Raw genomic sequence first — 15,049 nt, 5'->3', positions numbered from 1 at the left:
GGCAGTGATTAACCTGACACCTGTGCCCAGCCCAGGCCCTCAATTCATTTTTTCACCCAGTTCATTCAAATTCACTCTGGTCTCCCAGTCCCTGGTGGCGGTGCTGGGAGAGCCCCAGGGCTGGCACCATCCACCCTCCCTGGCTGCTATCCAGCATTTCCCTGACCTCCTGCTGAAAGTGTATATGTCTCATTTTCATATTTCTTCCTTGTGCTTTTTTTGGTTAATATTAAGGACATGTTAAAAAAAGGAAGATCTGACCTAAAGCAAAATCAGGGAGGAAAGAAAAACATCATCATGTACTCCTTAATCGGAGTTAAGAGCACATTAATCCTGCAGCTGCCGTATTCATTCCTGCATGAAAAATGTCCCTACTAAAAACCACTTGTGTTCTTTAGATAGCAATATACCCATAGACGACATGTCTCTCATCTTAGAGAAACAGCAATTTTCTGTCTACATGTAACTTACATGCAATAGACCATGGCACATAATGACTGCACTGAAAATTAACAATTCAGTATTTTTCTTTCAAACTTCCTTCGTAGGTTGTTTTGGTCCAGATACGACATCAGGACAGTACTTTAATGGGCCATGAGCTAGAATTTAAGGGGATTTTATTGTTGGTTTAATGACTACTTATTAGCTAAACAATGTTGACAGGATAAAGGCATTTTGATGGAATGCATCTTTTCCCTCTCCCTGATTTATCTGTATTACAAATTGACCTGTCCTTATTGATGATGATGATGATACAGATCTAGAAGATTACATGGATTTTTTTTTTCCTTAAGCTGGGCTTTCATTGCCAACCTGCCACTTTCCCATTAGGGAAGACAACAGGAATGCCAGAAGTGACATGCCTAATTCTAATGACTTCCAGTCAGATACAGTTCCAGAAGTTATATCCAAAAACCACCCATCTGAGCATTCTTAAAGGTATGACTCAGCTGGGTGATGTGCTTGCCAACTCACCAGACTATCTCCGTGCTGATTAATTAGATGCATGCACTGCTTTAGCTCTTATGATAACTAAGCCTTTCATTCATTAGTCATTTATTGAATCTTTGTGACAACTTACAGAAAAGACAACAGACAAATAATCTTTCTAGTACTCTATTTCTGGCATGTGAAAAATCTCAAGATCATCACAGCAAAAATTATTTTTTTAATTATGGTCCTGAGACTCCTTATCTAATAAAAATTTATTAATGAGGAATTAGAAGACACCTACAAGTGGTTCTTACCAAAGCTGCCAGGAGAGTGTTTCATCTGTCTCATGCATTACTTGTGTATGATTAAGGCAATTTGAAAAGCTGAAACTTTAATCCTGTGTTAACAGACATTTCTAGTCATCCTCATAGATGCAAGAATCATCTTAACAGTTCTATTCTTGGGATTAAGGAACAAAAGAACTTTCAGAAAATCAGAAGAAAGATCATAGGTTTATAAGGAAGGCCACTGTTTCTGTCCATAACCCAAAATTGTGCATTAAAATGTGTATGAAAATGATTAGCATGGTTAGAAGTTATGATTGAAAATAGCACCTATTAGATGTAGTGCTTGTACTGATAAAACCACATTTCAGAAAATGTAAGACATTGGATTTCTATCATCCATGCACTTTTCATTCATTTACAGATGACCAGTGTGATGGGGAAGAAAAAATACCCTTTGGGTCCCTGAGGGTCTTAGAGAGAGGATGGATTAAGGGAAAGCAACAGATACACATGGAGTGAAAGAGACCATTTTGTGGCTCTGTGAGTTACAACGAAGACACAAAACTCTCTAAAATGAAATGCAACTTCTAACGCAGCACAAGAATGTCAAATTGGGAAGCTCTTCACATTATCAAGGTCATTTCCAAACCTTTCCAACACTGTGACACTCCATCAGAGCACAGAGCACCAAAACAGATGTGACAGAGTTTTTGAGAGGATAAATTAGATTGAGACTTTCTCATGTCACTGAATTCTGGTAATTATGTTACTCAGCTTGCTGAGCAGCCGTGCCCATATCTTGCTGCCAGCCTGTGGCAGCCACAATTCATGGCTTGGGTGAACTTGAAGCAATAAAAGGATCTCTCTAATGGGCAAAAAATAGGAGAAATGTGCAGGATGCTGTACCTTTAAACTACTGCTGCACCTTTAAACTACTGCTGCAATCCAAATTCTGACTCATAACAAAGCAAACATCTTATAAACAAAATTTTCATAAACCAAAGTGTGCCCTTAAGTGTTTGATGTATTTTTGAGATTTTTTCCTACATCATTTAATAAAGGGAAAAAATATACTTCAACCAGGCACTAAATTTGCTTCCAGGTTCCCCAAAATTTCAAAGCAATGAACTTAGCTTTTAAATTAAAAGCTGGTGAGTCATTATCTGCTCTTGATAAAAGTGGAGGTTCTGGGAGAACTTAAAACGGAGAAGTCAGTCTGGTTTTCAGCTACAGATGGTGAGAAATTCTGTTCAGATACAAAATCCCTTTGACAAACAGTCATTGCTACACCTTGGGTTTTGTTATGATAGTTTTGCAGTTTATCAGTATAATAGCTGTTAATTGGCTAATATTTTGTACTTGTCTTATTTTCATTTCCTACTTAAAATTCACTGAATCAAAAACCCATATAAATAATTCTTGGAATTTTAGAATTTAGGTTCAAGCTGATGTGACTTTGAGAACCCATTGATCCAAATATGCTCCCAAATAACTGCATGTCAAACCTTTATAGCTGGTTTACTACACTTTAGGCCTTCTTAATGTATGAGATTTTATGTTTTACTGTGTATCTGCTGGTTTGAGTGTGCTTATTGAATTAAATGCATGTGTGATTCAAACAGGTCCAAGCTGAGAACTGGGGCTAATCTTAAAGCACTTTAAATAGCCTTCCAATATTTAAAGGGGGCCTACAGGAGAGTTGAAGAGGGACTTTTGACAAGGGCATGGTATGATAGGACAAGGGGGAATGGCTTCAAACTGACAGAAGGCAGGTTAGATTGGATATTTTATGAAGAAATTCTTCCTTGTGAGGGTGTGAGGCCCTAGCACAGGGTGCTCAGAGAAGCTGTGGCTGCCCCATCCCTGGAAGTGTTCAAGGCCAGGTTGGATGGGACTTGAAGCAACCTGGTCAAGTGGAAGGTGTCCCTGTCCATGGCCGGGGGATCAAACTTGATGATCTTTAAGGTCCCTTCTAACCCAAACCATTCTGTGATTATTATCTAAAGTTGGGTTTCTGTAAATGAAAAGCTGTAAATCAAGAAAACAGACATTACCATCTTTAAAATGAATCCTGCTTAAGAGGTAACCAGCTGGTTATTGGCCCTTTCCCTGCACTCAACAGAGTCAATGGTTGAATCCTGCTTTAGTTTTAATGTCTTAACCACACCCACGTTCTCTGTAGCTCACTATCCTGATTACTGAATAACCCTGCCCATTTCCCTTTTTCTTTAGTATCACAAAGGAACAGGCATTAATACAACTTTCTATCACCCAGATGAAGGAGACAGTGTGGGCCTTGTCCTGGGAAGGATTTCAACAAATGCTTAACTTAAAGCGAGAACATAAATTTATGAAGACAAATGGGATAACACAAGTATTTATTATATCCCACTGTTTAAGTAGCTCTGTGATCCCCAGATCCTTGCATAGGATGCTGAGATTTGTATCACGATTGCACACTGTAATACACTTATTAACATGGAAACAAAATGCAGAAAACATAATTCCCAGGCAAAATATTCAGTAAAACACCTTCTCCAAAGCAAACTAACTCATATTACCACAGGACCTTTGGACAGGTTTCCATCCTGTTTCTTTACGCAAACCACATACTCTACAGACCTGGCCAGGCCACAATTTCTCCCTTGCCATCAACAAGAAGCACAACAAAACACAGAAGAAAACAATAAACTTGACACACCTGTACCAACCTCCTGCTTCATGCTTAGCCTGTGGAGCACAGACACCTTTGGAAATAAGCCTTCCAAAGTATTTTCATGGCATTAAAGACAAAAAAGGGATCATCTTTGCTGACCATGTGTGGGAAGACAACAGTGCCCTCACAGATATTCACATGCTTCAAACACCCAGGACAGACCAAAGCAGGGACTCACGGAAGGCTGTGTAGAGCTCCTGCAGAGTCAGGTGGCCATCGTTGTTGTAATCATCAAACTGGAGAAGGTCTTCAAGTGTACAACCCAGTAAATCATCTTCCAGGTCCTCCTTCTTCATTAGCTGTAGCAAAGAGAACGGGTAACCATACATTTAATGTAATCCTACACACTGCTGGCATGGCTCACCTGGCAGATTTTCCATGACATGACCTTTGGGGAGATCTCTACCTACCTATCTATCTATCTATCTATCTATCTATAGATACAGAGATATATGGACATATACAGATATATATTATCATATCTATCATTACATATTTGCTTTCTATCAAGATATTTGTATTCCTGCAGCACGTCATGGACCATGGACTGAAGAGCCCCTTCCTTCACCAGTAGCACAGAAATGCATTTTCACTTTGAAAATGGACAGAAAAATAAATATTCAACATGGAAAAAGGAAAGTCTGCTTCTTCTTCTCCTCTGTAAGTAAGGACAAAATTGTATTCCCTGCTTTTAGGACTAGAACAGGCAACAGTGGACGGTGTACTCAATCTAATGTGCTTTTTCAGCCCCTGACAGTTTGTTTCTTTTGTTTTCTCAACACTTCATTTGGGTTCTCTGAATTTATCATAGAACATGAAGAAAATTGCTGCAGTGTTGCATCTTCCAGACAGGAAAGCTTTTTCCTGTAGGCCAAGGACTCTTTTATTTACTATTCTAGTCTTGACCCATTATATTGAAGCAATTTAAAGTAATAATGCTAAAAAAATGACCCTTCACCTAGCAAGTAAAAAATACTCAATAAAAGTGAGATCAACCATAACTTCCAAGATCAATCCTCTAAAGATGGAAATTTCCCTCTGTCTACCCTTTGTATTGAAAATTGATTAACTTTTCATAAGACTTGTAAGTTTTGACCAGTCCTTTTGATTTAACGTCAGGAAAAAAAACCAGTGGAAAACACTTCAGCTGTGACACACGTAGGAGATTTATGCATCTGACTTTAAAATACATTAAATATTTAAATGGAAGTAACATTCCAATTACCACCATTGTTAACAGCCTTATATATCCATGGTTGCAAAACCACATGGGAATTTCACCGTTGGGTCCAGAGGGAGAATACTGGATAGGGTCTACCAGTAGACAGGAGGCAAAACAACTCTAAATAGTAGGGGATGGGCCATCTGTTGCCATTTTTTTTGCTCAAAGCAATTCTGTTGTGGAGGACAAACAAATGGGTGCTGCATCGATGAAGGACCATTCCCTCTGGAGAGATTCTCCTTTGGGGTGAATCCCTCTGCAATGAGCCTCCTAAAGATCCACCTCCAGGTCTTAAAAATTACTTTTTACTGCAGCAGTGCAAGTTACCTGCCTTGAATTTTTGCTTGCAGACAAGGTTACAGTGCTCGAGAGACTATTTTTCTTTTAAATAAAACAAAGCAAAGGCACAGCACCAGCTCATCCAGCAGTCAGAGGGAACAAGATGTCACTGCATCATGTTCAGCTCAGCTTCCTCTGCCCATGGGCAATGAAATTCCCATCTTTAGAGGAAATTTAAAGTTGCAGAGAGCTTCAAAATAGAGAGCTAATGCAAATCAATCACAAATCTACCTAATGAAGCAAGAAAAGTTCTGTTAAGACTATAACCTGGGTAATTAAAAATTGCTCATTACCTAAAAAAATGTCCCTTGAAACCTGGGTGGATAAACTGGTCTGGTAAGAGCACATAAAAATCATCTTGTTAAAGAGAAAAATAAAGAACTGGCAGGCTACACATTAACTGTGAATCCTGCTGCTGTGAGAGTGCAGAGCAGCCCCACAGATGTGTCCCCAGCCCAGCTGGGACTCAGCCATGCTGCCACCAAGGGGCCCAAGACCAGAGCCACTCAGCTCAGGATTGAAAGCACTCATGGCTTATCTAAATTGTGCATTAATAGGCAATATTTTGTCTTTTGAGAGGTGATCCCACTGTCAAACCAGCCATGCTGGTGGTCAGATTGTATGGAGAATGGTTGGGTGAGAGGGCTCCTGTCTGAGGCTGAACTTATTCTGGTCCATCAAACTGTAGTGGGCTCCAGATGTTCAGGCACATTTACTGATTTGGTAACAGTGAGAAGAATTAAAATAAGAGTAGCCAAGGTCTGTGTTTGCACTTGTGAGAGAGACCTGGGCTCTAGGCACCTCTGCAAACAAAGCCCTGAGGAACTCTGAGGCAGACCTTACAACACTGAGTCTGTGCTCCTTTGCAATGACAATGGCTTCCAGGGTGCCAAACCTTTATTTCCATGAGAGTTTTAAAATCACAGTGAAATAAGTTTCATGTAAAAAGGGCAAAGAAATTTAAGAGTAGAACAGACACTTAGATGTCACTATGTAAAAGCTGGCTTTGAATTCAGATAAAGGTGTTTTCTTATAGCTACCATGTCTTTATGAAAAAAACATTGCCTTCAGAGGTAATATTGGATATATTCATAGCCCTGAGATAATAAGGAAATTTACACTGACACTTTGCATTGTGTGGAAAGTATCGAGCATCCTGTCAACAGCCTGAGGACTAAAATGCAGCACAAACTGTCCTGGAAAGGAGTGAGCTCAGGGAGCAGCAGGCTCATGCCTGTAACATGCTCTGTGTTCCCTGGGAAGTGAGAGTGCGGATGAGACACTCAAGGGTGAACTTACTCTGAACAACCTGGTCTAGTGGTAGGTGTCCCTGCCTATGGCAGGGGTTGGAATGAGATGAGCTTTTTAAGGTCCCTTCCCACCCAAACCATTCCATAATTTTGTGATGGGACGGCTTTGGAAACTGGAATAGGTCCCAGATAGGACCGGCTTCCAAAAGGCTTTTAAAAGGCATTTGCTTCTAATTCTTTTTCTGGATGATATAATGAAATGGAAAAGACATTTTACAGGACTGTTTTCACAGGTCTGCATGTGCAAAGAGCAAGTTGAAGACACAGAGTACCCAGATCGAGTGCCTGGGATGGCTGTTTGGTTCACTTTACCAATGAGATGAATTCCAACAGCATAGCACGCCTGCAATTAGAAATAACAGTTTGTTGGGGTTTTTTGGGAGTTCCCCTTCTGTATTGGCTTTTTTTTTTTTTCCCCTCTTGAGGAATTTTCCCATATATGTTGCCAGGGCGACAAATTGCTGGGTATTTGGGGAGGACAAAGGAGCTAGCCACTGAGGGTGTGGTCCAACAAGCTACTCTCTTTGACCTGGGTGTGTGGGCGGTGGGTGCTCCGGTGTTCAGACTGAGACAGAGGCTGCTGCTATCTCGTCAGCACTGCAGGCTTTCGGCTGCCTTCTTTCTACCGGAGAAACCCCAGGATTCCCAAACCCACCTTTCCCTGCCCCCGCTGCTGCGTTCGAGCTCTCGCTACTCTGTGGCTCCGCACATCCTGCCTGTCAAGACCTCCCAGGGTTCCCGCTACAGCTCCAGAGTTCGAGCCATCTAGTCTGCCACCCAGTATTTGCGCTCGTCCCTGCCATTCCAGCCTGCTGTTCCCGAGGGTCTGGCTGGACACCGGGATCGGCTGCCCAGGGGTTTGTGAAGCCTTTGTTCCATCCCTTCCCGGGATCCCAGGGCACCGGTGCCGCGTGCTCCCCGAGCTCGCTCCGGAGCGCCCCCTGCAGCCGCGGGGGAACCATCGCACCTGCCCTGCTCACCGGGAGCCGCCAGCGCCCCTGCCGGCTGCGAGCGGAACTGCACCCGAGGGGAAAGGGCCTGACAGCCGAGAAGGCTGGGACTGGGTTTGTGATTGTTTGCTGTTACTGCCATAATTACTTAACTACTTAACATAGTTACTTAAAAACATAGTTGGTTTTTTGCCTTGTTATACACATATATATATATATATACACATACATATATATATTAATAAAGAACTGTTATTCCTATTCCTCATATCTTTGCCTGAAAGCCCCTTAATTTCGAAATTATAATAATTCAGAGGGAAGGGGGTTGCATTTTCTTTTCCATTTCAAGGGAGACTCCTGCCTTCCTTGGCAGACACCTGTCTTTCAAACCAAGACACAGTTTTTTCAAACTCTCACCTCTTCTATCAAGTTCTGCTAATCAACATTTCAGCATTTGCCCAGGGATTTTGGGACAATAAACCTGTTGAAAAACATTCCAACTTTGCTGTCACATTACTCTGTGCTAATGGCCTGTCCAGAAGGCAGGGAGGAAGAATTAAGAGATTTCTGCCTAACCTAAAAAATCTAAATTCATTCTCCCCAAGCCAGCTAACCGTAAATACTTCAGATGTCAGTTAGCAGAGCAAGGATTAGTATCTATTTTGAGAAGTATGGATGGGGCTGGAAAACTGCCATGGTTTTTGTTTGGAGATGAGCTTCAAACGTTTGAGACAACACTGACTCCTGGGAGATGCAGAGAGAGACTCACTGACTGTGTTAGATTTTCCTCCTTTACCTGCTGCTGACTGGACAGGTACAAATGACCATTCCCACATGAGTGCTGCTGTATTACATTCAATTCACACTTGGAATGAAAATCCACTTCATAATTCCATTTTCACTGAACAATAAACCCACCTGAGTAAGTTCAGAGCTGCTGAGATGCCCGTCACTGTTTAGATCCAAGTGCTTAAACAGCTCTTCAATTAGGAAGCGCTTCTGGGCTACTCTGTCCTTGGCCAAGCTGCTTGACGGGCTCTGCCGGCGAGCCTGCAGGTCCAGCAGGATGCTCTTGAGCCGGCTGTAGTCTGCCATTGTGCAGGTGTCACCTGAGAGATAAGACAACATTACTGAAGCACATGCATTTACCTTGATCTTTTCAAAGGACTGAGGTCCTAAGGGGAAAAATTAGGCACATCTGTCTGCATATTCAGCCCCACTCAGCTCTGCACTTGAGGAGCTCCTGTAGTCGATACCTTTTGTAATAGCTGGCAGATTTTCTAATTCCTGCTGTCAGGGATACTCTCCAGCATTTTACCTTCCAGATTTTATAGGACTTCAGTTACAGACTTCCACACTCAGGTTTGTAACTCCCACAAATATTAAATTGGCTTTATGCTTTTCTATATGAATAAATTTATCCTATAAAGTAAAAAATAAACCTGCAGAACCTGATGTTTACAAAGTTCCACTAATGTAAATGGTACCTCAGAGTGTCACCCTATGCCGAAAATGGGGCTGATCTCAAGGAACCCTTAGAGGCAGCCTGGGGTGGTGGAGGTCAGAGGAAGGACAGTGAGGAGTGCAGGGCTGCAGGGAGCCCCTGCAGCTGGGGTGTCACTGGTGCCTGCTCTCATCACCCCACTGCAGGCTGAATTAAACACTGTCCTCAGCCCCTGAACAGGGGAAAAAGGTTACTATCAGGGAAAAGCCCTCAAGCCACTCTCCCTGAAGAGATTCTGGCTTGGCTGAAGAAATCAGATTGAACCCTCCTGACCCTGAAAACTCATGCTGTGCCTGCAGCATCCAGCTCTCCCACAGCTCTTCTCCTCAGTGAAACACATTCACATGCATGAAGTGCTATAAGATATTATGACCCTTTTCTGCTCATCTGTTGTCTGGCAGAGTTCAGCAGAATGAGAAATGGCAACTGTCTTTTTGTGCAAATCTGTTTGCTTTAGTGCAGAGCACAGCGGCTGGTGCCTTGCAGGAGCCTTGGAGCAGACCCTGGAGCACCCTCAGGCTCCAACTGTCCCACACTCTATGGGTATCAACCATATCCCACCAACAGCATCAACACGTTCAGCTGCTCCCCATAGATGTCCTTATGTCCATAACGTAATTTCCCTATAATGTAAATAGCCTTACTCTCTGCAATACTGGTTTTAAAACAAACTTTTTAAAATCCCATCACTGATCCTGTTGGATTAAATCTAAGGCTTTATCTTAAATCTAAGAGAATATGGTCCTGCCTCAGTTTAAGGGATAATACCCTTGTAGATCAGCTCCCCAAAGATTCTAAACATTATTCCTCTGAAAAATAACAAAGACTCTGGCACACTGACAACTAATGTTCCTGTCCTTTTCTTGCTGAGCTGCAACATTTTGGACCTCTTGGTCCCACTCCAACCAAAACCCAATTAAAATTCCAGGTGGGAGGCACTTCTCTGATAGCAAACCCATTTACTGTCAAGTTTTTTTTTTTTTACCCTTCATATTTTGTGCTCACAACTTCAAAAGCACCGTGACTTGAGAAGGTGAGAGAAGACACAGGTTGAACATGTGCTCATGCTCAGGTCAGTGCCCTCCTGCTAAATGAACAAGAACTGCAAGACAAGGCTAGTTTCCTATCCTGAATTCAGTTCCATCTAGTTTGGAGAGTTTCTTGCTGCTCAGGGATATTAAGTAGCTGATAAATTTTTCCTTCCCTCTAAACAACCTCCAAAAAGCATTGGGTCCCACATGGGATCAGTCTTGTTTTACAGAAAAAACAAGGCTATTCAGCTACTATTAGTTGTGTTTATTATTCTTGACTTCTTTATTCCCAACCATGTCATTTGATGGTTTGTGAAGGCAGTATGAATTTTTTTTTCATTCAATCACCAGCTTATTTAAGAGAAAAACTTATTACTGTATCCATTTAATCAAGCCATTCTGTTGCAAATACTGTTTCAGCTACTGCAATAATATTTCTTCTCTGAGCTGGAGTTTTATTTTCAGTTAAAAGTTAATCCCAGAAAAGTATCTAGGGCTAATGAAGATAGGGAAAGCGATTTAATTTGCTTCCACTTCTGTTTCTGCTTTGGGGTTTCCATTAGTGAGCACCAGCACAGCTACAGGCAACATGCACGGTGACACCTGGGTGGGCTGACCCACTTACATTGTGCTCCCTGCAAGCACACACCAAAGAAATTCTTCCTTTACACCCTCCAGAAGTTTTGTTTTCAGCACCTGGGACTATCTTTGCACATATTTGCTGTTACCTGGGCAGGGCTTTCCCAGCCTTCCTCCCTCAATCCCAGCACTAAACCATGTCCCCAAGTGTCACATCTACATGGGGTTTTTTTCACACTTGCAGGGATCGTGACTCCACCACTATTCTGGGCAGACTGGAGTCAATCCTTTCAGTGAAGAATTTTTTCTTAATACTCAACCTAAGCCTCCCTGGTACAACTTGAAGCCATTTCATCTCATCCTCTCATTTACTACTTGGGTGAAGAGATCTCTTGGCTACAATCACCTTTCAAGTAGTTACAGAGAGTGAGAAGGACCCCCTGCGCCTCCTTTTCTCAGGCTGAATCCCCCAGCTCCCTCAAGCATGGTGTGAGCCAGGAGACAGTGAACTCCTTTCACTAAATTACAACCCTCCTGGATTTTTCCATGCTCAGAAAACAAAGCTACCACAAAACTGCTTTTCTTGAAAAAGTACACACTGATCTGGGCTGCAAGCCAGCCCAAGGTAAATGTGTGCACTTGGGGATGTTCAGTGGGTCACAGCCATGCTGCAGCTTCCAGGCAAGTGTGATGGGCACTAAGAATGAAATAAAGGAAAGCACAGAAGGACACAGCTGGTGACAGCCACTGGCAGCAGTTCCCAAATCCTGCTATAAACACACAATACGTTTTTCCCCATCACACTGTTGCTGTGTTCAGGATCACGGATGCAGCAGACCCCCATCTTGCACAGGTGAGGCCAGTCCATGATGAACACATCAAAGAAAACCAGCAGTAAGACAATTATGTCTCTTATTTAAAAAATAAGTCCAATTTCACATGTAGTTAACATATGCTGCAGGCAGAAAGTCAGAAGGTGCTTCTGGTCCCTGTCAAAACTGGCCAAAATCTCATTACCTTCACTTTCCTCTGGAGAAAACCACTCTCCAGCTCTGTTGGAAGTGGATCCCAAGCCTCTCTCCACAGTGTGGATGTGACAGACTGAATGGGTCTCACACCTTTGCATGTTTTCCCTGGCATCCCAGACATCTGAGGGCTGCAGTGACGCACAAGCAGTTGGTCAGACCAGCAGTGCTGAGCTGTTTAGCAGCATGCAACGAGTAAAAGCAATAAAGTTCTGTCCCAGGGTGTGAGATTGGTAATTTGCTTCTTTGACTGAACTAAAAGATCGATAGAAAAATGCACTACAACTGTAATATATATATGCATATAAATATATATGTATAATTTATATACTTATTCTTACTGTAGTGGAAGAACAGAGGGAAAATTACTCCAGGTGAAAGGAAGTACTCTGACCTGAAACTGTAACTTTATCCTAAGTCTGGCCAAAGTGTTAGCTCAGAAATTATCTATGCTTGGGACATCTGAGCTGATGTGTTGCTGCACAACCCAGATCTAATGCTATTTATTTCAAACAAATTAAGACACTGCAGTGACCAGACATGGATGCTGGGGGCATCCTAGAAAAGACACTGCCTGCTCAGCCAAGTTAGGGAGGAGACACATTCAGGCAACGTGAAACATACAGGAAGCCAATGCCAAAGACAGCAAGATTCTTCTGTAGCAAAGATCCTCCCCCTCATTTACTAGGCATTATTATTCCATCTTTTAACCTATGTTTCCTAGAGACTGCTGACACTGAGCTGGTTTACAGGTCCTGGAGCACAAAGCTTTGTATTTTCTCTCCTTCCCTTCCACCCTCTCCTGCTGTCCTGACATGTGTAATCTTCTTATGCTGTGCCAAGGATCTACCAACTTTATCTACTAAATACTGTCTCTTTAGGCTTCTGCCACCTCTTGTTCTGTTCTTCCAGGTATTATAAACATGACTGTTAAGCAAAAAGAATGTCAGAAAAGCTGTCTGTGTGCCCTCTCACTTATTCCCATTCTTCTCTCTCTCTCTGCTGACTGCCCCCAACAGCTTCCTTTGCAACATAAAGAACAAAAAAAACCAGTTTCCTTTGCTCATCATTAGCAGTTTATCTCATCTCAGGCTGCTCTCCTTGGTAGGTCTTGCTAATGGATGTCTCTCAGCTTGGTTTCCTTGTTAGGGCTTCCTGGGGATTTGGATTCTGCTCACCATTGCAACCCGCGTTGGGAGGTTTAGGTTGGATATTAGGAAAAGGTTCTTCCCCCAGAGGGTGGCTGGGCACTGGAACAGGCTCCCCAGGGAATGGTCACAGCGCCAAACCTGAGAGAACCCAAGGAGCATTTGGCCAATGCTCTCAGGCACAGGGTGGGATTTCTGGGGTTATCCTGTGCAGGGCCAGGAGCTGGACTTGATGATCCTTGTGGGTTCCTTCTAACTCAGGATTTTCTGATTCTATGATTTTAGCTGACCATCACTGCTCTTCAGAGATGGGTTTTTAAGGGTTCCTTCCCTTCCCTGTTTCTGAATATCAGAAATGCCACCACATGCATTCCAGGTGCCTGTGTGGTACTGCCAGCTGATCCCCTGCGTGTACTCAGGCACCATCCCCACCCCACAACTGGGGAAGCAACACACAGAGAGACGCCCATGCAAATTCTGGATGAGCTAAAATTGCTATTCTGTCATGCCCTAAACTGATTCTCCAATTCTAGTCCATTATTTCCCCCTTCATGCTGGGGAAGATCTCCAAAGAAACAAGCCCTTCTTATCAGTTTAGAGCATTTTCAAACCCAGTGAAGCCTGGAACTGTTTGAATTAAAAACAACCAAAAAAAAAAAAAAAAAAAAAAAAACAAACCCGAAAAACCCCCAAAAAACAACAACAACAAAAAAGGAGACAGGGAAAGAAAAACAGTAAGACAGAAGATGAGTAAAAGAAAAATCCAGCATATGAAGGTCTGATTGCTAAAATGTGGCAAATAACTGTCACATTTAAATGCTCTGCTCACTCCAAGCAATGCTGCTTCTTGCTCTGTTTTGCAGCAGCGACGTAATTCATCCTGTTTAGCACTTCTGCATGCTTTGGCAGATAAAATATTGATCAGCCTGCCAAGAAACACAGAATGCCATTCCGTTTTTATGTCAGAATTCAGTAATGAACTACATTTATCAAGAGCATCCTCCCTGTGAAAGGTCAGTGGTGAATGTGGCTAAATTGTGATGACAGATCATTAATCCAGCTCCCTCAATAATTGTCCTCTTTAAAAATTTTACTCCTGGTTTCTGTGAATTGCTGCAGCATTTTACACTTGGATCCCACAGCAATCTTCAACCCAGTTCTGACTAAAAGCAGATAATGGAGGAGCAGCAAGGCTGGAGATGAAAGTGTCCTTCAAAGGAATGTAGGGTACAAAATAAAAATAAACTGAGGAAGTGCAGAGCTTGCTTTGATGGGGAAACTAATCTCCCAGTGAAATATTACTGTGCAAGGTGCTTTACAATGCAATGATTACTCGAAATGTCAGTACTTCTTTAAATATCAAAAATGATTTGATAACACCTACAGAGCACCAATTTCTGAGACCTTGGTGTGCGGATCACCTGAGAGTAGATGTGAGCCTAAACACACACAGAAGTCTTCAGAAGATTTGAGTCCAACCAGTTCCTGAGCTATTTCTGAGCTAAACTACACAGGCTGCAAGAATGGCTGGTGGCACCTGCAGCTCTTCCTAAAACCAGTGAGAGAAGCTGTGCAGCCATTAGCATCCAGGCTGAGAGTGTGCGATTATTAAGACACACACAAAGAGGCATACACAGAGATTCAAACTTCTTGTGACTCTTCCAAAACTCTGCAGAAGTTTCCCCTGAGTGGCATCTCCACACAGCTGGAGCACGGGTACCCAGTCCATATGCTCTCACATCTGGCCTCCAGACCTTGAAAATCTGTAAATGTGTTGCCAATCCCAACAAAGGATTAGACTCAGTGTGTTATCACTGCAAGTGAGATAGGACATAACAACCAGGCATCCCATGCAGAGCTCCCAGCCCTGTTTGGCTCCTGGATCCCACCATCACCTGCCTGAAATCCACCCACCACAACAGGACAGTGCTCCTGCTCACTGTCCCCATGGATGATAACAACCCAGTACAAATAACCCACCACTGAAGAGGGAACTCCAGTGGCA

The 15,049-nt window shown here is 42.7% G+C and overlaps 1 protein-coding gene across 1 annotated transcript in view; it reads right to left on the bottom strand.

Moving 5' to 3' along the window:
* Positions 1-15,049, bottom strand: part of FSTL4 (follistatin like 4) — a gene marked incomplete at its 3' end in the record, with an annotated part of 226,337 nt that overhangs the window by 96,333 nt on the left and 114,955 nt on the right. The window contains exons 5-6 of the mRNA XM_082291254.1: positions 8,676-8,866; positions 4,115-4,235 (exon numbers count right to left, since the gene is read on the bottom strand). Of these exons, the coding sequence (XP_082147380.1) occupies positions 4,115-4,235; positions 8,676-8,866 (312 nt within the window). The remainder of the gene's footprint in view (positions 1-4,114; positions 4,236-8,675; positions 8,867-15,049) is intronic.

Source organism: Coloeus monedula (assembly GCF_965178545.1).
Source record: "Coloeus monedula genome assembly, chromosome: 15".
NCBI lineage: Eukaryota > Metazoa > Chordata > Aves > Passeriformes > Corvidae > Coloeus > Coloeus monedula.
This window is presented reverse-complemented; position numbering and strand designations above follow the sequence as displayed.